Consider the following 25,235-nt stretch of genomic DNA (forward strand, 5'->3'; position numbering starts at 1 on the left):
ATGTAGACAACCTCAACTCCACAAATGAAGTTGTTTATACCACAGTCAACTACATTTTTTCTTGTACACTACCAAAGCTTGGACATGTATTTTATATACTTTATAACAATTGTTATTAATACAACAGTTGTATAATTTGTCGATCATAAAATTTCTGCCTTTGAGTATTTCTTAGTGTAGTGAGTTTCCATAAATAATTATAATAATTATTAGGAAAGATAATAATATTTATTATTTTTTGGTACCAGGGATTGAACCCAGGGGTACTTAATCGCCAAGCCACATCCCCAGCCCTTTTTATTTTTTATTTGAGACAGGGTCTTGCTAAGAATTTACTGACACTGGCCTTGGACTTTCAATCCTCCTGCCTCAGCCTCCTGAGCCACTGGGACTACAGGTGTGCACCACCATGCCTGGCTAAGTTTCCACAAATTATTGAAGTGTCATCTATTCATGTAAAAAGCATCCAAATGTATGTAACTAACATTCACCTAACACTGCTATATGGAGGAAGGCTCTCATCCAGTCTAGCCTTAGTGAGGCAAACCAGATTTGTACATTTCACAAGAAAGGGATGGACTGAGGAAACAAAGACTGAAGAACACTAGTCCAAGGTGAGATCCACCTGCTCACAAATGCACACCGTTATCCCAGGACCTCACTTACTTAGCCCCCAGGCAGTCTTCCACTCCTGCAGCATCTTCTGCAGAACCATGAGTTGCCAAGTCACTTCCTCCTGCAGCGATTTTGCCTGCTTCTTCAATCCTTTGGTCTTAACAGGCACTTCCTCCTCACCCACCTGCAGCAGCAGATCCTTGACAGGGGTGGGCAAAGCAGTCCAGCGCTGGGCTCCTTTCACGGGCCTACAAGCTGAGTGACGTGGCAGTGTGAAGTCTTCTCACCTGACTGCCATAGGTCCTCCCATGCAGTGGTCCCCGCCTAGTATCCCATTCCTGTTCCTTCTAACACCAAGCAAAGCTCTTTAGAGAGAACTTTCCCTTAATAACAGGGAGCTGGGTGTGGTCACAAAGGAAATTACGAAAAATCCTGATGGCCGACTATGATTGGCCATGATGAAGATGACAGAAATTTAGAGATTGGGATATGGAGATTATATACAAATCTTTTTTACAGGTCTAATAAATCATTGGGAACATAATTATGTGTTAAAAAGTTTGCTCATAAATTTAAATATTTGAGATAGTGCTATTTAGAGTATAACTGGCCATTAATTCCAAATTTATTGTTTTCTTCCTAATGCTTTACATTTGGGGGAAGGAATGGTTTCTACAATTCAAAGATTTTAGGATCTCTGGAGTTTTTATAGTGATGATAAATGGCAGTCAGAAATTTGAGAAGCCATACATATTTATAAATATAATTATAGTTGCATATAAAATGGTTACAGTTGTTATATTTTCTGGACTTCAATGTTCTCCATGGTGTCAAACAGATTCAGAAAGCCTCTTTCTTAGAAGAGAAGCTGTGTGAAGAGGGGGAAGGGACAATAAAAACATTTACAAACTTATTAAATTGATTATTTGCCACATTACCTATCAGTCTCATATTCTAATCTGTCATTGTCACTCTTTCCTCCAAGATTTCTTACTTAACACCTTTAGATTTTCTCTAAATCAGTTCTTTCCTTTGAGGAAGGAGGGTATAACATTTTCTTTTGCTGAGTATAGTGGCATCCACCTGTAATCTCAGCAGCTCAGGAGGCTAAGGCAGAAAGACCACAAGTTTGAGGCCAGCCTCAGGAAATGAGTAAGATCCTGTCTCAAAATAAGATTAAAAAAGGGAAAAAAAAATGGCTGGAGATACAGCTTAGCAGTAGAATGCTCCTGGGTTCAGTCCTCAGTACTGCCCCCCTACCCCCCCAAAAAAAAGAAGAAGAAAAAAGAAAAAGGGGTTTGAGGGATGTACCTAGCATGAACAAGGAGGCTCAGGGTTCAATCCCCTGTACTGCAAAAACAACAAGAAAAGAAAAAACAATTTATTTCTTCTGATGTGACAAGTGCTATGAGACTCCAGAATAGATTAGCAAAGGTGGCCAGACATGTGTGTCTTCCAGATGGACCTCCCAAACCATGGGCTGAAGGCTTTCTTTTGCAGTGTAGGGTGGGGTGCAGCCTAGAGCTGTACAACTACCTTCAGTCAGTTCACTCCAGCAGAATAGATAGAGTCACATGACACGCCCAACTTCTCTCAGCTTGCTTGAAATCTCTCCTGAAATCCCTCCCCATTCCTCCTATGCCCCACTGATCAACAGTTAAAATGGATTTATGGTGAGAAAGTTTGGGAATAAACAAATAGAACTGCCAATGTTTGTTTCCAATCCTTTGTGTTCTAGGGAGATGGAAACACATTTAATTCCCTCATGAAGTCATCCACTGGGGCAGGCAAAGAAGCAACTCTCATTTCTATGGGACAGAAGAAGCTTTGTACTTTATTGGCAGAAACAGATGATGCCTTATAGCTAGGACATGTATCACAAACCTACTGAGGATTTAATTCAGGAGTACTCAACCACTGAGCCACATCCCCAGCCCTTTTTTTTTTTTTTAATTTTTTAGTTGTAGTTGGACACAATACTTTTATTTTTACGTGATGCTGAGGATTGAACCCAGGACCTTGCTCGTGCTAGGCAAGCACTCTACCCTGAACCACAACCCCAGCCCCTCCAGCCCTATTTTTTTTGTATTTTATTTAGAGACAGGATCTCAATGACTTGCTTAGTGCCTCACCATTGCCGAGGCTGGCTTTGAACTTGCAATTCTCCCTCAGCCTCATGAGCTTCTGGGGTTACAAGCGTACACCACTGTGCCCGGCTCAGTTTTTATTTTTTCCACATTTTTAAATCGGTGCATTGTAGTTGTACATATTGAAGGAATTTGTTGTTACATATTCATATGTATGCGCACCACATAATAATATAATTTGACCACCATTGCTCTTCAGCACTTTCCCCTTCCCTACCCACCCGAGCCCTTTGGTCCCTTTTCTTCTACTGATCTCCTTTTGAGTTTTAGGAGATCCACCCCACCGTTCTTTTCCTTTTTCCTCTCTACCATCTACATATGAGAGAAAACATAAGACCCTTAACCTTCTGAGTTTGATTTATTTCACTTAACATGATAGTCTTTACTTCCATCCATTTTCTTGCAAATGCCATAATTTCATTTCTATTTATGGCTGAATAAAACTCCATTGTGAATATATAGCACATTTTCTTTATTCATTCATCTATTGATGGACACTTAGGCTAGTTCCACAGCTTGGCTATTATGAGTTGTGCTGCTATAAACATGGGTGTTTATGTATCAGTGTAGTAAGATAACTTTAATTCTTCAGGGAAAATGCCAAGGAGTAGTATATTTGGGTCATATGGTGGGTCCATGCCTAGGCTTCTGGGGAACCTCCCCATACTGATTTCCATAGTTATTGTACTAATTTACAGTCCCATCAACAATGTGAAAGTGTTCCTTTTTCTCCACATCCTCTCCAGCATTTATTATTATGTATTACTATTTATTAATATGTATTATTTATTATTATTCGTATTTTAAAAAATATTTTTTAGTTGCAGCTGGACACAATATCTTTTTATTTATTTATTTTTTAATTTATTTTTATGTGGTGCTGAGGATGGAACCCGGGGCCTTGCATGTGCTTAGGCGAGTGCTCTACCGCCGAGCCATAATCCCAGCCCAATTATTATTTGTATTCTTTTTTTTTTTTTGAGATAATTTTTTTTAATATTTATTTTTTAGTTTTTCGGCAGACACAACATCTTTGTTTGTATGTGGTGCTGAGGATCGCATGCCAGGTGAGCGCGCTACCACTTGAGCCACATCCCCAGCCCTGTTATTTGTATTCTTGATGACTGCCATTTAGACTGGTATGAGATGATTTGCACTTCCCTAATTGCTAATGACATTGAACATTTTTTCATGTACTTATTAGCCTTTTGTATTTCTTTTGAGAAGTGTCTGTTTATTTGTCCATTTATTAATTGGGTTATTTGATTATTTTTTGGTGTAAATGTTTTTGAGTTCTTTATATCTTCTAGATGTTAATCCTCTGTCAGAAGAGTAACTAGCAAAGATTTTTCTCCCGGGCTGGGGATGTGGCTCAAGCGGTAGCGCGCTCGCCTGGCATGCGTGCGGCCCGGGTTCGATCCTCAGCACCACATGCAAACAAAGATGTTGTGTCCGCCGAGAACTAAAAAATAAATATTAAAAAAAAAAATTCTCTCTCTCTCTCTCTCTCTCTCTCTCTCCACTCTCACTCTCGCTTTAAAAAAAAAAAAGATTTTTCTCCCATTATGTAGGTTCTCTCTTCATATTCCTAATTATTTCCTTTGCTGTGCAGAAGCTTTTAAATTTGATGCTGTCCCATTTATTAATTCTTGGCATTATTTCCTGAGCTTTAAGGATCTTATTAAGAAAGTCATTGGCTGTGCCTAAAAGCTGGAGTATTGACCTTACATTTTCTAATAGGAGTTGCATAGTTTCTGGTTTATTCCAAGGTCTTTGATCTATTTTGAGTTGATTTTTGTGCAGGGTGAGAGAAAAGGGTCTTCAATCATCTACATATGGATAACCAGTTGTTCCTGCACCATTTGTTTAAAAAGGCTGTCTTTTCTCCAATGTATGTTTTTGGCACCTTTGTTAATGACTGTTGATGTGTTGGTTGTCTTTGTATCTTCTATTCTGTACCATTGGTCTGTATATTTGTTTTTATGCCAATATGATGCAGTTTTTGTTACTATAGCTCTGTAGTATTATTTGACATCAAGTATTGTCATGCTTTCCAACATTGTTTTTTTTTTTCTTCTTAAATTGCTTTGGCTATTCTACAAACAACTCTATTTTTAGAATATTTTCCTCACCCCTTACAGAAACCCTGTCCTCATTTCTTCCTCTCTCCCTCCAGCTTCTGACTCCTTCCTTCCTTCCTTCCTTCCTTCCTTCCTTCCTTCCTTCCTTCCTTCCTTCCTTCCTTCCTTCCTTCCTTCCTCCCTCCCTCCCTCCCTCCCTTCCTTCCTTCCTTTCTTTCTTTCGATGGAACCCAGAGCCTTGTGCATGCTAGGCAAGCATTCTACCACTTCTCAACTTCCCCAGCCTTCCTGGCAACTACCAATCTACTTTCTGTCTTTATGGATTTGCTAGTTCTCAGGAAAAGACAAGAAGAATGGAGCTGACTTATGGGGAAGATGGTATACTAATAGTAATGCCTTGAGTTTGCACAGCACTTGAGGTTTACAAAACATATTCACAAAACCACCTCATCTAAGTACTGCAAAAGTGCCTTGCTGTGGGAATGATCAGCCCCATTTTAATAAGGTAGCTGAAGCCCCAGAAGATGACTTGCCAAGATCAGATCTGAGGTTTTGTGGGAGTACCTTCTCCACTGTGTCATAATGGTAATCCTCAACAAAGAAGGAGCGTGGGAGTCTTGGGGCAGTTGCCCATACCTGCTGTCACTTGTACCTCCTTTACCCTAAAGGCTCCTGCCTATCCAGGTGGCACTAGAGACAGGGGTTTGGGGCTGGTAAAAAAGAATGGATCACCACTGCTTTAGTTTCTGCATATTCTCATAGTGTCTTTAGTTTCATCATCTGAACAGTGATACTGGAAAGAAAAGAGGCATGGGAAATGGAGACACAGCCTTTTGGATGGAGGGCTCATTTTATTTCATAAGCTCATTTCTTGTCATCTTCCTTCCTTCTACCCTCTTTGTCTAACAGAATAAAGAATAAAATAAAAGGGCTGGGATTGTGGCTCAGTGGTAGAGTGTTTGTCTAGCATGCATGAGGCACTGGGTTTGATCCTCAGCACCACATAAAAATAAAATAATGTGTCCTCCTTTAAAAAAAAATAACATAAAACAGAAACTTACAACAAAGGAACACCTTAGGGTCTGAGGCAGGTATGGGCCTGAGTGTAGTGGAAAAGAAGAGCTAGCCAAAGGGGAGAGGGCACAGTAGGTAGTGAGGATGCACTTCCTCTTGAAGCATTAAAATGGGACCTTTCTTATTTGTAATTATTGGCCATGAAACACTTGGTTACATCTAAGTTATATCTAATTCAATCGAATGTATGTTCCACCAAGGCTCTTCCTAATTGCAGTTAGTATTTTGTAATTTTACAAGATGACTTTTGGTTGGTAGAAAGGGAGCTCCCGTATTCCTAGGAGTGCTCCAACCCCTTGACTAGAGACCCTAAAGAAAAGCCACACTTCCATCATTACCCCCAATATCAGCTTCCTGCTTACGTGCTTCAGGAATAGGCTGGGAACTCCACTTTTCTGGAGTCTCAGGGAAGACCTTAGATAACTGCTTGTTGTACCGATTGAGGTTTTCCAGGAAAATCTGGTCTCTCTTTGCACCAATCTTATGGATGATCTGGACTTTATCTGTGAACAAAGAATCAGTGAGTCCCCCAGAACCTTCCTCTTTTCTCTCTTCCTGGTTTCTCTTCACCAAGATCAGGCCAAATTTCCTTTTGCCTTAATCTAAGCCCTAGGACCCAAGATTACCATGCTGTGGGACATCCTTTGAAGGTTTTTTTCCAATTTAACATCTTAGTGGCAGAATAATCTCAAAGTGAGCAAAGGGAAAAAGGTGGGCAGAGAAGAGGTAGGGTGCTTCCAGAGTCAAATCCTGCTTAAGTTACAATCCCATCTTCCACTCCCTCCTTAGTAAGGTGAAGGGATATGGTAGTGGGGAAGAGAACTGGTTCCTTCCCATCAGACACCACCGCTGCAACTCCTGTGCTGGTACCCAGGAGCTGTAGCATGAAATCCCCAGGACATCCAGGGCCTCACCTCCCTTTGTATCCCCCAGCCATCTTCATTTCCTTGGTCCACACCCACCTCTACCTCCCCCATAGGGGCTGGCGCAATTACCAAAGTAAATCTCTTGCTCAAACTTGTTGTCTGTGGAGTAAGCAAACTCTCCAGCTGCAGGATTCACCTGTCGGAAGCAGCTCTCCTTTGGGGGCTGGATGATGCTTCTCTTTTCCTCGATATCCTCAGCTGTGGTATTTCTGCCAGGCATGCTTTCAACTGTCTGCACTTGTGGGGAGTAATTGGGCAATCTTGGCAGAGGTGAGAGAGGGGGAAAATGGGAAAGGTACCCCACTTTCCATTAGATTTATGATTCACCACAGCTCTTAGGCTCAGCTCCCACACATGTGAGCGACTGAACACCTGTATTTAACTATTAACTTTGTCCCTAAGATGCCAGTTGAATATGGAGCCATCAGAAGGCTTGTCTTCAGCTACCTTTTACCTCCACGGATGGGGCCACACCTTCTGCAGCCACTGGCAGCACTGTAGGGTGGCCATGCTTCCAACATAAGCCACAGCCTGCCCCAGCGGGATTGAACACAGGGCCTCACACATGGTGGGCAAGAGCTCTGCCACTAAGCTATATCCCCAGCCTTTTTTATTATTTTTATTTTAAGACAGGATCTTGCTAAGTTGCCCAGCTGACCTTGAACTTGCCATCTTCCTGTCACAACCTCTCAAGTAGCTGGGATGACAGGCATACACCACCAGGCCTGGCAGCATAATGCTGCCCCCTCCCCACTTTTTAAAACATTGGTTCCCTTAGAGTTTAAAAGGACTTAAAGAAGGGACCTCACCTCTTACATTACCTCACCCTAAAAGTGTGGGTAGTTATTTAATATCTGTCCACCCAGTTGACAGGCTATAATCTTATTAAAGGTACACATCTGTTCTTTTATATTGAAGTTCCAGCAGACTATCTGAAAATAGCAAGAATGTAATTTATATTTGTCCAATAAATGAATAAATAAATAGATACATATCCACTTGTGACTGGTTCTCTGCCCTGCAGCTGCCTGGGTTTTGAGTCAGTGACACCTGGCTTTGTACAGAGTGAGACAGAGTCAGACCTCAGTGCTGTGAGGTGTCTGCCTTCCTTACTTTCACCATGGATACATTTCTGGGAACACCCGAATGGTAACTGGAATAGCAGTTGGATAGCTACATCTGCTGGGGAAGGCCAAGAACCAATCTCTTTCCTTTAAGGTGGTGGTTCACAAATGGAGGTGATTTTTATCCCTCAGAAACATTTGATAGTGTTTGAGTCGTCTTTGGTCGTCACAACTTGGGGGTGCTACTAGCATCTAGCGGGGAAATGCCAGAGATGCTGCTAACATCCTACAATGCATAGGACAGCTCCTTAAAACAAAACAAAACAAAACATGTGTTTAACCCAGAATGTCAGTAGTGCAAAGGCTGAGAAAATTACTTTGAAGAGATCGCAGAGAATGGTTGGTAGTAGAGAGCATGAGGTTGATAGTAGAATACATTGCAAAATAAGGAATGTATGCTGGAGGTGTAGCTCAGGGGTAGACCCTTGCCTAGAGTGTGTGGTAAGCCCTGAGTTCCATCCCCAGCAACACAAAAAATTAATAAGATAAAATAAAGAGTGTGAGCCCACCTGGGAGTCCTTGAAGGGGAGCTAGGGATCCTCAGTGGCACACCTGGGGCCTGGTCAGCCTACCTGTAGTAAACCGGAAGCCGCAACTCTGGCTGCTTTTCTTCCTTGGAGGGCTGGATGATAACTGGAGGCTCAAACTCTGCTGTCTCTTCTGCCTCCAGCTGTTTCAGGAGCTCCAGGTCGCTTTTGGAGGTGAGCTCATCCCGGATGTGGCTCCAGTCATACTGCTGACGCAGGAACGTCTGCCACTTATTGGGTGATACCCCAGGCCTCGCAGGACGCTTGCTCTGGATCCACCGGGCTGTGCGCTTGTTCAGCTTTTCCAGCACGATGGCCTCCCAGTCTCTGGCCTCCTTCTCATGAGGGGGAAGCCACAGTTCCCTTTCCTCCAGGTTCACATCTGGAGAAGGCGGTGGACTCAGCAAATCTGGATCCTTTTGGGAATAAAGGGGGAGATGGGGAGATGCTCTCTGGATTGTGCTTGCTGGCTTTGATTTCTTCTGCTTCTTGACAAGATTGTCAGGGCTTGCTGTTTTCATAGCCTGGGAGATGTCCTCTGTTCTCAGGGACTTGACACTGACAGGTTTCTCACATTGGGCCTTCCTGATCTGGGAAGGTGGGACGATGTCATCTGTGTCATAGATATGGTCAAAGCTATACTGGCTGTAAGGCATGCTTGGCAGGCCTCGCTGCCACATCACCTCCTGAGAGAAGGTAAGGTTGGCAGCAGCCTTCTTCAGATACTGGTTCTTGAGCTTTGCACAGCGCTGAGGGCCAAAGTGGAAGACGGGTGGCACATTGGAGACAGATGCACAGACCTCTTGGTTCAGTTTTGAGAAGCCAAGAGTCATGCCCCATCCCAGCCGTGGGGGGAGTGACTCAGGGTACTGATGAGAGAAGAAGGTCTTTTCTTTTTGGGTCCCAATCATATTTCCTAGCCAAAGCTTTCTTCTATGCTGCCTGGTCCAGAGGCAGGGCCTGCAGCTGTGACAGGAACCTGTTAAGAGGATGGGACGAACTGGTGGAGGTCTGTAGAAATCAGACTCATGTACAGAAAGAGCCTATCTTGGAAGATAGATGAGAAAAGGAATGGGGTGGGGTGAGAAAGCCAAGCAGATTAGAAGGACAGAAGAAATAGTGCAACATATAAAGTATTTCCTTGTATCAGACCCAGTATTTATATCTGTCCCCAATAGTTTCCCATTTCTAATTGTCTTCAGACATTGCTTTTTCTCTGTTCAAAAGGCTTATAGTAAGCTAGGATGATGTCATATGCCTGGGTCCCTGCTCCCAAACAGGAGCATTGCTTGAGCCAGGAGTTGAAGGGTACCATGGACAATATAGCAAGATCCCCGCTCCCAACTCCGTCACACAAAAATAGCTTACAGCATAAAGTTCAAACAACTCAGCCTGGCATTCAGGGTTCAACATGAGCAGGACCCCAGCTTAGGACTTTGTTCTGACTGGTAAACTCTGCAAAAGCCAGCTGGATCCCCTAGCTGCTCTTTGAGTATTCCTCCACAAGCTTCCTCTTGTGCCTTCTGCATGAAATGGCCTTTTCTTCCATTCTTGACACAAATTCTATCTCTTCTCTTAGGACAACTCAATTCCCATACATGCCCATAACTTTTTCTATCCAGGCCCAGTCACACCCAAATTGATATCATTCCTAATTCATACCACTTAGTTTAACTATTACTCCTGTAACACCTCATGTTGTTAAATATTCGGCTCTCTAACTGAACTACCCACATCTGCTGTCTTTTCTGCTCTTCAAGTTACCCAGTACTTTTCCATATTGCTATATAATCTTCATCATTAAAATATTTGAGGAATAGCACATTTTTTCAACTGGATAAATAGCTTCATCTCTTCCTTAACTATTGGCTCTCTCCAGGTTTTAACTAAAATGGAAAGCACCGTAGAAAACAAATACTTTTAGTATTTTGTTTTGTATTTCCTTTGGAAATACTCTCTTGGTCTAATAATGATAGTTGAAAATCGTAGAGTATTTTGCTAAGGGCTTCACAGAGGGAAGGTTGTCGGAGTCCAGCTCCAACAGGGGGTCTCAGGAGTCGGCGAAAGGGGGTGGAGAAACAACACAGACACAAAAGTGAAGGTGCTGAATCCCAATCTTTACTTGTGAAGTTAATCATATATACTTTTCATTTTGGCAGGCTCACAGTACTTTGTGGTTACAAAACAGGAATCATTATTCAAAGAAACAAAATATTACGTAGCTACAATTAGATAAGAAGAATGTATCTTGGCATATGCATGAGCAAGCATTTTTTCTTTCAGTTCGCATTTTGCTTTGAGCTGTTTCTGCTTAGTTAGTTTTTAATAATGTCCCAGACTATTGACCTGTACCTTGACTATTCTTTCTTGACTTAACTGACTAGAATTGGCGCCACGGTTATGGCAAGTGGTTAACTTGAAAAGAGAGGCTATTAATTTTAATCAAACAAGAGTAAGAGCACCAAACCATTGTGCACAGGAACAAGAACAAGTTGCCCAGTACTAAGCACTAATCTGTCTTCTTAACATTAATTCTTCTTCTCTAGATTTTAATTTAATTTCTCAAAAACTTCCTTGACTGTTTTTCCTACAGGGGGTTTTTCATTAAACATTAACAATTTACATTCCACAGCTGAATCATTGCATTTAGAGCAAACAGATTTATTCTTTAGAAGTAGTTGCATTAATTGAGAAAGTCATGTTTTTTCCTTTGTACTTAATGGTCATATGAGAAGTCGCAACTATACTTATTAAAGGAATACAAAACCAAACCAGCCCATTCCCAGAAACACACTGCGCTCCTCTAGAGGATGGACGCCTTGTGCCATCCACCTCAGTAGGGCCTTGCCTTTGCCTGAGTCAGGGGAGGGGCGTAGCAGAAGGTATGATCCTGGAAGAAGCTGAGGCTCACCAAGATGAATTGTTTACATGGCCCATAAGTAGGGGAGTCAGGCTGCAAACCCAGTCTGCAGGACTGTAGCTTCAGTGTAGTTAATCTCTGTGCCACTCTGGCCTTAGCTCAAGCTCCTCTCCTCACCACCTCAACATGCTAACCTGGCACTCCCAGGAGCAGGTACCACTATTCTTTAACATTCTATCTATCTCAGTCTTACCAACCTCTGCCCATCCTGGACTGCCCCAGTGTGCACCCACAGACCAGGTATGACTCTTTCTCCACAACATGAAATACATACCTTCTGGCTCTAGGGTTTGATTTATCCTCCTGTCTTCCAAATAATAAATCTGACCTTGTGGTGTTTCTATTAAGGGTCAATTTTCATCTAGATGCTTCTAGACCAGAACTGATAACTTCCCTCAGATTATGTCACACGGGATTATTTTGATATTCTTGCAGGATATTTTTGCACATAAAATTAACTTTGGTTGTTTAATTTTTCACAACTGTGAAGGCCTCGTGCCACAAGGGCACTCAGTAGTTAGTCAAAATAGAGAAATTAGGGCAAAGGTAGAGGCTGGGCACAGGAGATATTTTTCCTGAAAGAGTGCCTACTTGGTCTGATTGAAAATGAACTGTCACATGAGAACACTATTTGTGTTCTTCTGACTTAACATGTGCTCTAATAAAAATTTCAAATTCTTGCACAATGATGTGTATCTTGCTGCTTATGCTGAAGCATTTTGATTCCAAACACTTTAAAAACAGAAAGAGGATGATTGCCAGGATGACTGCCTGTGTGGGGTGATCAAGGTTGTCCCCAGATATATGTCTTTTAACATGTGACATAAGAAACCTTGGTAACAGTGCTAGCATTTTATCACTGTGTCTAAAACTGAGGACTAGAACAACTTAGAGGAGAAATGTTTATTTTGGCTCTTGGTTTCAGAGGTCTCAGTCCATGGTGAGCTGACTCTATTGCTCTGGGCTGGAGATGAAGTAGAACATCATGGCAGAGGAGAGCTGCTTGCCTCAGGGCAGCCAAGGAGCAGAGAGAGAACTCAAGTAGCCAGGGAGAAAATATGTAATCCTCAAGGCACACCCCCAGTGAAGCACTTTGTCCAGCCATACCTCATCTGTTTACAGTTATCATCCAGTAATTCATTCAAATTACTAACCCACTAACTGGATTAATCCATGGATTAGGATATAGCTCTCATAATCTAATCATTGTATGCCCTATATTTACACAGGAGCTTTTGAGCAACATCTCATATCCAAACCAAAACAGTAAAAATGTAAACAGAAAGAATACCATACTATCATTAGCAGTTATATTCTTAAGGAATAGTAGTTTTCATCTGATAGAGTGGCTAATCAAAAAGGAAGGAAACACATGAAAAGTCTATTTTAAACCTGATAATCTGCCCTCTTCTGGATGGAAAATGCCAAGATGAAGGTAACTGAAATATTTTCAACAGATTGGCAGAATGTAACTTTTGGTCAGAAAAGGCTCATCATTGTCAGTCTTAGAGTCATAAGGCCAGATTCTGCACTTCCCAACCATGACACCTTCAAAAAATGGTTTGCCAATCTGAAAATGGAGAGTCTGATACCTGTCCTAATTTAGTGTTGATAGGAAGCTGAAATTTAGTGTTGATATGATACCAGAAACTTGTGAAAATTCTGTGCAAGCTGCAAAGTACCTCCTCCCTCTATTCCAAAAGTTCCCCTCATTTCCACCCCCTCAACTTTCTAGTTTCCATTTCTCATTATGTATTCACACAGTTAAATAGCTGTCTCCAGAGATTATTTTGGAAATTCTGCCATAAAGATGATCTGTTCCAATGCTTCATTCAAGCTCTCTCTGGACTCCAAATCAGGGTCCAGAGAGAGCTTGATTAAGATCCTAGTCTTGGTTGGTATCTGAAGTAATACTGACTCTTTGTCACCTAATCATCCAGAGTCTGAAACTGCCCCAGGCTGCCTCATTCAGTGAATGCTCATGAAAACCTTTTTAATCCTGGTGCAGCCTGCAGTATTTTGAAATTACCTGAAAAATGGCCTCCTACAGTACAGTCCTTAAAGGAAAGCAAGGTCTTGTGCCTTCAGTCTTCTTTGGCTTCTTAGATTTAAAAGTTGTTTATATTGGTCACCAAGCAACCAACTCTTCAGAATTTCTTGAGTTTCCTGATGGAACCTGTGGATTCAGTTGGGGGTATCTTTGACTATTGATTCAATTTCCTTCTATAAACTGAGTTTTGAGAAATTATATCATACTTATTGATTGGTGGCTTAGTGGATTTCTTAGCTTTTTGAAAAATAAACCTCTAGAGCTAGGCAGTTTAATTTTTTTTTTTCCATAAGGAGTTTATACATCAGGGATCTCAGGGACCCAGAGTCTGCTTTTGCTAAAAAGCAGTGACTCTTCACTTGGGCCTGTATATGTCTGATAGATAATTAAAAGCAGTATAACAGCTTGACATCTCTATGTTCATTTGCCCCTGTCTCTTTTAAGTACTTCAAACTAGGGGTCAGATTACTGCTCAATTCTCCATGTAGACATGTCAATCATTTAAGGAGTGTTCATATAAACCCGATAATCTGCCCTCTTCTGGATGGAAAATGCCAAGATAAAGGTATCTGTTTGTGACATTTATTGGGTCTCGTTGGCCCAGGTCATACTTTTCAGATGGTCATATCTTTTGTTTCCCAGCAAGACTGGCATTTGGGACCAGCCTGAGTACCGACGTCAGTGCCTAGGCACAAACTGTACTCAGACCCTGGGCTGCTGAAAAAGGGCAGAGGATGCTTTCTCTAGGATGGAAAGAGAAGGGTCGAAAGACGACAGGACTAAAATCAAAACCTTGTACATTCCTCAGAAAGTTAAACAGAATTACTGTGAATAGATATCAGTAGACTCACATTTATATGAAAGTCTCTGCTTTCAGTTATTTTGGGTGTATACCCAGAAGTGGACCTGTTGGATCATATAGTAGTAATTCTGTCTCAAAAAATAAAAAGGGCTGAGGATGTAGTTCAGTGATAGAGCACCCCTGGGTTCAGTCCCCAGGACCGCAAAACAAATAAACAAAAAAGAAATACCATGATGAGCTTCCTGGTAGCCACCTATTTACACACATTTGTAAATATTTACTTAGACACTATTCCTCGGAGTGGGATTGAGTCAAAGAGAATGCATCTTTTACTATTTTTTTTATACAGAATGCTCCAATATATGAGTGTATTTTCCAAATACTCAACATAGAATATCATTATGTGAGAGGCAAATAAAGCATAATGGTTCAGAGCATAGGCTGGGGAATCTGTTTGTAAAGGTATGAATCCCAATACTCCCGTTTTCTAGATGTGTGATGTTCAACAAATCAGTTAACCCCTCATATAGTCCTTTTTTAAAAAAAATCCTGTTTTTCAGTTGTAAATGGACACAGTACTTTTATTTTGTTTGTTTATTTTTATGTGGTGCTAAGGATTGAACCCAGAGCCTCGCACCATGCAAGGCAAGCACTCTACCACTGAGCCACAACCCCAGCCCTTCTTTTTAAAAATACTTTTTAGATATGCATGACAGTAGTGTATTTTGACATATCATACATACATGGAGTATAACTTCCCATTCTTTTATTTATTTATTTTTTAGTTGGACACAATATATTTATTTATTTTTATGTGGTGCTGAGGATCGAACCCAGGACCTTGAATGTGCTAGGCAAGCGCTCTACCGCTGAGCTACAACCCCAGCCCTAACTTTCCATTCTTGTGGTTGTACATGATGTAGAATTACACTGGTCATGTTTATATATGAACATAGGAAAGCTATGTCTGATTCATTCTACTGTCTTTTCTATTCCCATCCCCCTCCCTTTCTTTTCCTTCATTCCCCTTTGTCTAATCTGTCCGACATAGACCCACCTCATATAATTCTTGTAAGGATTAAGAATTAAATTATTCCCTGTCTTCAGTTCCCAGTACCCCCAACTCCCCACAAATTAGCTATATTATTTCCTTTCTTTAAATCCTGAGACTCTATGCATAAAATACTGGAAGTATCTCATAGAATCAATACAAGACTAATTGGAGCTGAAGGGAGTTGTGTGATTAACGACCATTAGGCCTCAAGACAACTTGGAATAGGTTTGCTGAGAAGACTTGTAGGATGGTCTTATTTGGGAGCAGAAGTAAACACAGCTTATACATATCCAGGTTTCTCCAATAACAAGGTTATGAAATTACTAATGTAAAATCTTAACAGGCCTTGGAAGTGGCTTAAAGCTTAAGTTTGATGAAAAACATAATCAATAATTTATGAAACAATGAAAAAGATGAGAAATCTAGGATGAACAGGAGGTAAAGTTCACCTAACGGAGCAAAATGACAACCCAGTATAACAAAATCATAATTCCTATTACATCATTTGGCTATTTTTGCACCTCTATGGATTGCAGCTCAGAGGTCACATAGCTGGCTAGTAAGATGTCAAGACCCTTAGACGGAGGACCTATGTGAAGGATAAGCACTGACAGATAACACACAAGCAAAAAATGTGCATATTTGGAAAGAAAAGGCTTAGGAGTAGTAACGAATGCCAGTTATCCAATAAAGTGATAAAACTGGATTCCAGTCCTACATTTCTCTCGGCTATTAGGCTTTGCTAGGCGCCAGGTTTCTTTAAAAGCCAGCCCTGGTCCAGCACACTTTTCCTGGGCCAAAGACAGCCTGAGAAGCAGAACTAGGAAGTTATTCTTCATCATAAAGCAGTTTTTAGTGGAGGCGGTCTTAAGAAATTCCATGAGTAACTATTTTCGTTTTCTGATTGGCAGGGCTCCGCCCTTCGCCTCTCCGACAAATGAGAGGCTGGGCCGGGTGGGCACTTAGCTTGCATCAGGCAGCCGGCCACTAGAGGACCTCTAACTTTCTCCCTTCTCCGGTTCAGTTGCGAAGACTGAGTTAAGGTGCAAAATGGTTGCCTCTTCGCTCTCTGTCCTGCGAGCGTGCGGGTTGTGCCAATGGGGCCTGAAGAATTGGGCGCGGCTGTCAGGGCCTCCTCTGCTTAGGCTGGGTGGCCGCAGCACTTGGGCTTCTTCACGGACAACTGCGACACTAAGCCTGAAGCCCTCGGGGCGCTGCTGCTGGGACGAGCCGCTGCACATCGCCGTGCAAGGCCTGGCCCCCGAACAGCCGGTCACGCTGCGCGCGTCCCTGCGCGACGAGAAGGGCGCGCTCTTCCGCGCCCACGCGCGCTACCGCGCGGACGCGGAGGGCAAGCTGGACTTGGAGCGCGCGCCCGCGCTGGGCGGCAGCTTCGCGGGCCTGGAGCCCATGGGGCTGATCTGGGCAATGGAGCCTGATAAGGCGTTTTGGCGCCTGGTGAAGCGGGACGTGCAAACGCCCTTCGTGGTGGAGCTGGAGGTGCTGGACGGCCATGAGCCCAACGCCGGGCAGCAGCTGGCCCACGCGCTGCACGAGCGCCACTTCGTGCCGCCCGGTGTGCGGCGGGTGCCGGTGCGGGAGGGCAGGGTGCGGGCCACGCTGTTCCTGCCACCAGGTGAGCCCCCACCTGGTCCTCATTGTTCCGGTCTAGCACTGTCTCTTGTCTCTGTTATTTCGCCTAGGAAAGAGGTAGATCCCAACATCCCAGAGGTCAGAGTTAAGACGATAGGAATTGAAAGAGAAGCTGCCTGGGGAGGTGGCCCTGATGCTCCAAATCTGAGAGAAAAACTGCCTGGGAGATGGACCTGTTGCTCTAAATCTGAGAGATTCTTCAATTCCAGGGCTCATCAGCTAAAAGACATCCTAAGGAAAGGGGAAAGACACTTCTAATAATTTTAAAAAGCATCTGTAGTGGGCTGGGGTTGTAGCTGAGTGTTGGAGAGCTTTCCTAGCATGTGTGAAGCACTGGGTTCAATTCTCAACACCACATATAAACAAATAACAAAGGTCCATTAGCAACTAAAAAAAAAAAAAACCAACAAAAAAAATCCCCATATGTAGGTAGTTTCAACTTTTTAATGTTCTTTAAAAGTTTCTCAGTTTTACAACTTTTCTCCCCATTCCCACAATATGTTAAGGTTTATGTAAATTACCTGTTATAATAGGAGGAAGTCCTCTTCCCGTCAACTGGGAATCTAAGGAGATTATTGGGAATTTTTATATACATAAAGTTATTGATCAGTGAAAAAAAAAGAAAGGATGCTTAGCCTCATTAGTAATGAAGGAGATGCAAAAATAAAAATACAGAATGCATCTCATAACTTCATGAGTGGCAAAGATTTAGAACTCTGACATGACCAATTGTTACCAAGTACCTGGAAGAAAGAAACTCATGTACGCAGCAGAAGCAGTCACAGTGTTCAGCTACTCTGGGAAAAAAATTTTCTGCAGTTACCTAGTTGAATGTGGCTTTCTACTTGTTCTGGTACATGTACACCCAGAGGCATATTTGGCGAGAGCCGGAATATCCACCAACAGTGAAAGTGATGGATAGGTGGAGCTGTTTCTAGCAAAGGGAATGAACCACAGCTGCAAGAATCAACCTGTTCCCCACAGTGTTAGGTGAAATAATCAAATACCAGAACACATTCAGTATCTTTGCATTGAGATAAAATTCACAAGGCAGGCAAGAGAAGCAAAATGTTATTTAAGGTGCATATGTACTTATGTAAGTGGTGATATTATCAAGAAAACTGGTAGGCCATGGTGGCCTAGAAGGATGGGTCATTCTAGGATAGCCTCAGCAAAGGCTGGAGATGTAGCTCAGTGTTAAGGCGCCCCCTGGGTTCAATTCTCAATACAGCTGCAAAAAGTAAATTATATATATGTACGTGTGTGTGTGTGTGTGTGTGTGTGTGTATAGAAAACTAATAGTAAGACACACACCAAGGGGGGTGGGAAAGGGACAAAGGGATTCAGAGACTTACATTACATGGTGCCTAGCAAGTGTTGTGTTTTTCTCTAAACTGGATATGTAAAAGAGAAATTTTCATATTATATAAATAGTGAAAATACCTTATGCATGTAATCATGCAAAATGGAGCCTTTTATTTATTTTTTATTGTAGGGTTGAGGATTGAACCTAAGGCCTTGCATCTGCTAGTGTCTAGTGCTTCACCAGCCCTAGTAAGTAGCATTTTGAGTCTGTGCCCAATAGCATTTGAGACTTTTTGAGCTGTTCTGTGTAATGCAAAATATGGATATAGAACAGTTTATATTCATTCACCAGTCAAAGCACATTTGTTTGCAGTTTGTGGCAATTATATAAGGCTGCTACAAACACTTCCACACAAGCTTTTGTGTGAAGACAGTTTTTATTTCTCTTGAGTAAAGACCTAGGCATGGGATTTTGGGATCATATGGGAAGAATACATCGGCCTTTAGAGGAAACTGCCAACTGATTTCTTCACAGACTGCACTATTTTGCATCACAATCATTATATGACAGTTCCAGTGGCTGTGCATTCTCTGGCATTTGGCATTGTCCAATTTTGGGGATTAGGAAAGGCCATATGTTTGTTGCTCTTATTGTTCATTTGTGTGTGTATGTGTGTGTGTATTTTTTTTCAATGCTGTTACACCCAGGGCATCACTTATGCTAGCCAGTTGCTGTATCACGGGGCCATAACGTGTTTTTGATCTCAAAAGAAATACAAGGTCTTTGTGAAAATCCTTGGGGCTTTTTTGATACAGAGGGGAACGTGGATTTAGCCTAGGCCACTCTCTGGATGTTTGGATACCAGAGGTCTTTAAGCATTTTTGATAGTGGAAAGTTGTTCATCTCCCAGTAGGTAATATATGGCTTTTGATGGCACTGCAAAGATTTAAAAGGATGAGGAGATAATCCTTGCTTATTTTATAACTCCCTTTTCTGTTCTGTTTTTTTATCTCCCCAAGAACCTGGGCCCTATCCTGGGATTGTGGACCTGTTTGGACTTGGAGGTGGCCTTCTGGAGTACCGAGCTAGTCTGCTGGCTGGCAAGGGTTTCGCTGTGATGGCTTTGGCTTATTATGGCTATGATGACCTTCCCCGGAGCCTAGAGACTGTGCACCTGGAGTACTTTGAGGAAGCTGTGAACTACCTGCTCCATCACCCTGAGGTTAGATCTCTTCTTAGTTTTGTGGGCTGCTTCCCACCCCATAGGTGCTATTGGTTTCACAGAAATCAGCCCATTCTTTTTTTTTAATGTTTATTTTTTAGTTATAGTTGGACAAAATATCTTTATTTTATTTATTTATATGTGGTGCTGAGGATCAAACTCAGGGTCTCACACGTGCTAGTCGAGCACTCTACCACTGAACCACAACCCCAGCCCCACAGCCCATTCTTGGGGGCCTCTCCTAACCCAGCAGCCACTGCCTTGCATAGACACTTCTCAGGGATACTTCTGTGCAGTTCTACATTATCACATTTCCTGTTAGTAAAGAGCTTGCTAGTTGGTATTCTGGAATTCTGAATTCCAGTTTGTTTTAGTATTTCATAGGGTACCTTTGAGAACCTTGAGATTGTCAGGAAGTAAATGGTAAGAAGAAGCCATGACCTTCCCCAGGAGACGCCTGCTTGTAAGTCTTTGTACTCAGCCACTTTCTCTCCCCCATACCCCTGTGAGAGCACAGGTATAGCCTTAAAGGGGGAAATTGACAGCCAACACCTGGGTTCCTGGAATAGTTTATGGTTTTTAGACTCAATGTAGCCAAGAATGAGGAGGCAGTCCTTGCTAATTTTATAATTCAATCAGGGCACAATATGGATGGAAGCACTGGAGCTCTTGGAAAAGGTGATGTGGCTGGGCGTGGTGACACACACTTGTAATCCCAGTGGCTCAGGAGGCTGAGGCAGGAGGATCACAAGTTCAAAGCCAGCGTTAGCAACTTATCAAGGCTCTAAGTAACTTAGTGAGATCCTGTTTCCAAAGAAAAAAAATTTCAAAAGTCTGGGGATGTGGCGTGTAGCTCATTTGTTAATCAGGCCTGGATTCAATCCCTGGTACAAAAAGAGAGAGAAAAAGAAAGGTAATATGACCAGGCACCATGATGCACACCTATAATATCAGCAACTCTGGATGCTGAGGTAGGAGATTACAAGTTCAAAGGCAGCCTGGGCAATTTAGTGAGCCCCTGGCTCAAAATAAAAATAAAGGGCTGGGGATGTGACTTAGTAGTAGAACGCCACTGGGTTCAATCCCCAGTTAAACACACACACACACACACACACACACACACACACACACACCCTCATACCAATTATGTAGTTTCTAAAGCAGGAAGAATGTGTGTATATATTTATATTTATTTATTTATTTGTGTGTGTGTATGTATGTGTGTGTGTGTGTGTGTGAGTGTGTGTATATAATGTTGTAGATGGACACAATACCTTTAATTTTATTTATTTATTTTTTTACGTGGTGCCAGGGATCAAACCCGTGCCTCACACATGCTAGGCGAGTGCTCTACCACTGAGCCACATCCCAGCCCCAGAATGTATATATTTTTTTAGGTCATAAAACATACTTTTTCATGTTCAATGTCAAGGGGTGACCCTCCTTGAAGGGCAAGGAAGCTCTCTTTCTAAAGATTTGTTTCCTCATTCAGGAGAAGGGCTTTACGCGGGCCAGGCTACTCCTGCCTCACTATGTGTGACTGCACAGGACTCCCTGCAGTTCCCAGAGCACGGGCTTTCTTCCCTCTGCTTTTGCCATGCCATCTTCTTGGAATGTCCTCTTCACCTCCTTTTCTTGTCAAGGGTGAAGGTGATTAGAAAGCTTACAGGAGCCAGGTGTGATGGTATACACCTGTAATCCCAGCTCCTCAGGAGATAGAGGCAGGAAGATCTCAAGTTTGAGGCCAGCCTCAGCAGCTTTTTGTGGCCCTAAGCAACTTTTAGAGACCCTTGTGAAAATAAAAAAGGATTGGGGATGTCACTCAGTGGTAAAGTGCCCCTGGATTCAATCCCCTAGTACCGTAATAAGAATTATAATAAAGAAGAAGAAAAGGTGACTGGGTGTAGTGGAAAAGGTATAAGATATACACAAAGATAAGTTAAATTGGGCATTTTATTTTGCCAATGTCTTAACTCCATATGTTGTCACATCTACTTCCTCTGACAATCTGGATTGATTAAAATATCACTTAGTTCTTACTACTTTCATGAAACCAGTAAGGGTGCTGTTACGGAAGCCACAAAGAAAGAACAAAGACTGCTGGGAGGGCTGGGGTGCAGCTCAGTGGTAGAGCACTTGCCTAGCATGCTGAGGCACTGGGTTTGGTCCCCAGCACCACATAAATAAACAAAATAAAGGTATTGTGTCTATCTGCAACTGAAATTAAAAAAAAAAAACTGCTGAGAGAGGTCTATCAAAGGGCCATCTGTTGATAACATAGAGGACTTTGGAATATAGGACAAGAGCAGTCCCATGGGATAGTACAAACCCAAACTACCATTGATAGGTTAATACTTTGTTTTTAGGGATTTTGGGGGGCCGGGGGTAGGGAGATATCAGGGATTGGACTCAGGGCACTTGACCACTAAGCTGCATCCCCAGCCTTATTTTGTATTTTATTTAGAGACAGGGTCTCACTGAGTTTCTTAGTAGTTCGCTTTTGCAGAGGCTGGCTTTGAACTTGTGATCCTCCTGCCTCAGCCTCCCAAGCCGCTGGGATTACAGATGTGCACCGCTGCACATGACTTAGATTAATAATTTGAATGGATTACTCGGTGGTCACTCTAGGAAGGTGGAGATGGCTGGGTAAGTGGGCCACTAGGGGATTATATTATGCCACAGGCTCCTCGCTTGATCTCTCTCCACCCCCTGGCTGTCCTGAGCTGAGCAGCTTTCCTTTGCCACACCTTCTACCATGATGTTCTGCCTCGATTCAGGTCAGAGCAATGGAGTAGGCTGGACATGACTGAGACCTCTGAAACATGAGCACATAAAAAATTTTCCTCCCTTTAGGTTGCTCTTATAAGGTAGGGAGGAAGCATATGTAGAGTTCCCTAGGTGACAACCTGGAGAGAAGGTAGAGCTCAGATTCAGGCTCAGATCCAGCTGATTTCCCGCATGGTCACTGTTCACTCTATGACATGGGTGGGAGATTTATTCTTCTTCTTTTTCTTCTGTCCATTTTCAGGTAAAGGGTCCAGGTATTGGGCTTCTTGGGAATTCCAAAGGGGGAGAACTTGGCCTTGCCATATCCTCTTTCCTGAAGGGCATCACGGCTGCAGTCATAATCAATGGCTCTGTGGCCGTTGTTGGGGCAAGCATACACTACAAGGACGAGACGCTGCCCCCTGTGGGTATCATGAGAGATCGAGTCAAGATGACCAAAGATGGCATCATGGATGTTGTGGAAGCCCTGAAAAGTCCTTTGGAAGACCAGAAGAGCTTTATTCCCGTGGAGAGGTCTGATACCACCTTTCTGTTCCTTGTGGGTCAGGATGACCACAACTGGAAGAGCGAGTTCTATTCGAATGAGGCCTCTAAACGCTTGCAGGCCCATGGGAAGGAGAAGCCCCAGATCATCTGTTACCCAGAAGCAGGGCACTACATTGAGCCCCCTTACTGGCCCCTGTGCAGGGCTGCCCATCATGTCTTGGTGGGTGGTCCTATTGTCTATGGAGGGGAGCCCAGGGCTCATGCCATGGCCCAGCTGGATGTGTGGGAACAACTCCAGGCTTTCTTTCACAAACACCTGGGTGGTAAGAGTTAAGGAGGGCTCTTCCAAAAATTTAACCCATTATCTGAAGGTTTGGAGGATAAGACTTGAATATATTCTAAGAACACCAGTTAAGATTAGTTCATCTGATTAGAGGAGTTATTATTATAACTCTTCTAAGTTGCATACTGTTCTCTTTAAATATTACTATTCAAAATAGTGTCTATCCAAGGGCTGGGGTTGTAGCTCAATGGTAGAGCACTTGCCTAGCATGCACAAGGCCCTAGGTTTAATCCCCAATACCTCAAAAAAAAAAAAAAGTGCCTATCCAAAAAATGATATCAGGAATTAAAAAGGGAGCCTTAAGTATATACACATTTATTAAATTAAAAATTGGACCATTATAGACAAAGCAATTGTCTCTTTCATTTCTTAGAATACTGCTGCTACCCATGCAGCAACAGCAAAGGATCTTGAGTAAGGGCTATGAGAGATTAAGAAAAACACAGAGACATTTTTAAGCAAGGCTGGGGCCAGGTGGTACACTGCCCTCTGATGGAGAAATAGTGACACAGAACTAGCTCAGCATGTTTATTATATAGGGTCTCATTATCAGGAAGTTTAACTACAGAAGCTTTGTAAATTGTTCAAGGCTTGTGAGTTATGAAGAGGCTTCTTTGTGTACTATAAAGTTACAGAGCTAGAAACATTTTTGTAGTTATCCTGCTGTTACAGTGTGAGGAACTTCCTGCTGCTATCCTGCTGTATCCAGAAAACCCATTTACTAGAACATCTGATTACTATTGATGTCAGAGCTGAGTATAAGGCTGTTCACATCCTCACCTTTTGGCAAGGACTGTTTCCCAGGAGTAGCTTTTTCCTACACTGTAGTATCAGCCAATAACTGGGGCTCATTCACTTTCCATAGGATATTGTCCCCTCTATCACCCTCATTCCTGGAAGTCATATTTGGGATATATTATTATGTATCTTTTTAGATGTTATGCTTTAATATACTATGTGTAAATAAAAATGCTTTTTATTGCACAAATATATTTTAACAGGAATATTGATTTTACAAAACAAGTAAATATTAGGGAAAAGAGGACCTTCTATCTGACATAAACCCTATGCCACAGCAACACATGGGACTGACAAACATTTTATTCTGGGAAGGAAAGGAGTGGCTGGGGAGGAAAACAGAGCCTCCAGAACACCTGTATGAAGCTCAGCACTAATGCTTATAACTGATCTGTGAGGCAAATAAAGGATGTGTGCAGGCAAAAGCTGTCCACAACTTTTTAAGGCCAAAGTAATCTGCTAAATCAGTTGTCTTGAGCTGTCCATGGATTGCATGGAAACCTCATGGATAGAGACATATGGTATCTGGGAATAGCCAGTGGACATTTCCTCTGGTCAATTGTCCAGGGACAGTGTGAATCTCTTTCTTGCTCTGCCAGAGCCTTCATAGCACCTGAGATGGGTGTGACCTGCCAAGATGTCAATCAACCTGCTGACTGCAAAATATTTGGAAGCAAAACTCCCCTTTTGAAACCTTATCCCTGCCTTTGATGTGCCCCCTTAAATAAACCACAGGAGTCATCTTATTTTTGTCTAGTTCCAGAACCCATGTGGACTAGATCTATCAGGGGCTTCGTTGCCTGTAAATATATTTCTGAATATCTATGCTTTGTTATTTGCTAATTATCTGAGATTGCAAGTTTTAGGGTGGTTTAGATTCCGGGGCAGAAAGAAGGATGTCTTATTTAGATGCTTGCCACTGTTCTCTCCCCAAAAGTCAGTGCTTGATATTCAGCATGTAGGGGAGGAAGGATTTCTTGCCCTCATCCATTGCTAGGTTCCTGGCTGAGTCCCCTACAACAGAAGATAGATCATCATGAGAAAAGTACATGAACTTATTTAACATAGGTTTTGCATGATATGGGGGTCTTTAGAAATGAAGTGCCAAAGGAACATAGAAATCTGAGTATTTTTATGCACTTTGATGAGGTAATGTATAGGTGTGGAGAAATATGTTTGAATAAAGGGGGTGTGATATAATGGTAATTAACCAGGTTTGGGGATGGACTTTGTAAGTCCTATTTAAAAGATTATTCTGTGTCCTTCTGTCTTCAGAGTAAGGTTGTTCCTTTTTTTCCAGGTATAGGGAGTGTTTTAGTC

At 42.4% G+C, this 25,235-nt stretch overlaps 3 protein-coding genes across 5 annotated transcripts in view; 2 read left to right on the forward strand and 1 right to left on the reverse strand.

Moving 5' to 3' along the window:
* Nucleotides 1–8,951, forward strand: part of Riox1 (ribosomal oxygenase 1) — a 36,648-nt gene extending 27,697 nt beyond the window's left edge. For both annotated transcript variants that reach the window (XM_078050495.1, XM_078050496.1), the window contains one exon: nt 8,638–8,951. The gene's annotated coding sequence lies outside the window, so the exon portion shown is untranslated. The remainder of the gene's footprint in view (nt 1–8,637) is intronic.
* Heatr4 (HEAT repeat containing 4) overlaps nt 1–9,475 on the reverse strand; it is a 41,720-nt gene extending 32,245 nt beyond the window's left edge. The window contains exons 1-4 of the mRNA XM_078050499.1: nt 8,540–9,475; nt 6,913–7,103; nt 6,280–6,420; nt 667–870 (exon numbers count right to left, since the gene is read on the reverse strand). Of these exons, the coding sequence (XP_077906625.1) occupies nt 667–870; nt 6,280–6,420; nt 6,913–7,103; nt 8,540–9,405 (1,402 nt within the window). The 5' untranslated portion in view covers nt 9,406–9,475. The remainder of the gene's footprint in view (nt 1–666; nt 871–6,279; nt 6,421–6,912; nt 7,104–8,539) is intronic.
* Nucleotides 9,476–16,236: 6,761 nt separating this feature from the next.
* On the forward strand, nt 16,237–24,105 carry LOC101960165 (acyl-coenzyme A thioesterase 1). 2 transcript variants are annotated; one of them, XM_078050498.1, is made up of 4 exons: nt 16,237–16,956; nt 19,299–19,501; nt 22,530–22,717; nt 22,830–24,105. In XM_078050498.1, exons 1-4 carry the CDS (start codon nt 16,371–16,373, stop codon nt 23,206–23,208), a joined length of 1,356 nt encoding a protein of 451 aa, XP_077906624.1. In that variant the 5' UTR covers nt 16,237–16,370; the 3' UTR covers nt 23,209–24,105. The 2 variants fall into 2 exon arrangements, with proteins under 2 accessions (XP_077906624.1, XP_077906623.1); XM_078050497.1 differs by having other exon boundaries at nt 16,258–16,956; nt 22,530–24,105.
* The last annotated feature ends 1,130 nt before the right edge of the window (nt 24,106–25,235 follow it).

This window comes from Ictidomys tridecemlineatus, chromosome 5 (assembly GCF_052094955.1).
Source record: "Ictidomys tridecemlineatus isolate mIctTri1 chromosome 5, mIctTri1.hap1, whole genome shotgun sequence".
Classification (NCBI taxonomy): domain Eukaryota; kingdom Metazoa; phylum Chordata; class Mammalia; order Rodentia; family Sciuridae; genus Ictidomys; species Ictidomys tridecemlineatus.

Excerpts from the sequence above, each read along its gene's own strand:
- LOC101960165 (XM_078050497.1), top strand. The coding sequence starts at position 16,371 with ATGGTTGCCTCTTCGCTCTCTGTCCTGCGAGCGTGCGGGTTGTGCCAA. Across the intron at positions 16,957-19,298 it reads CACGCTGTTCCTGCCACCAG|AACCTGGGCCCTATCCTGGG; the intron begins GTGAGCCCCCAC and ends TATCTCCCCAAG. Across the intron at positions 19,502-22,529 it reads ACCTGCTCCATCACCCTGAG|GTAAAGGGTCCAGGTATTGG; the intron begins GTTAGATCTCTT and ends GTCCATTTTCAG.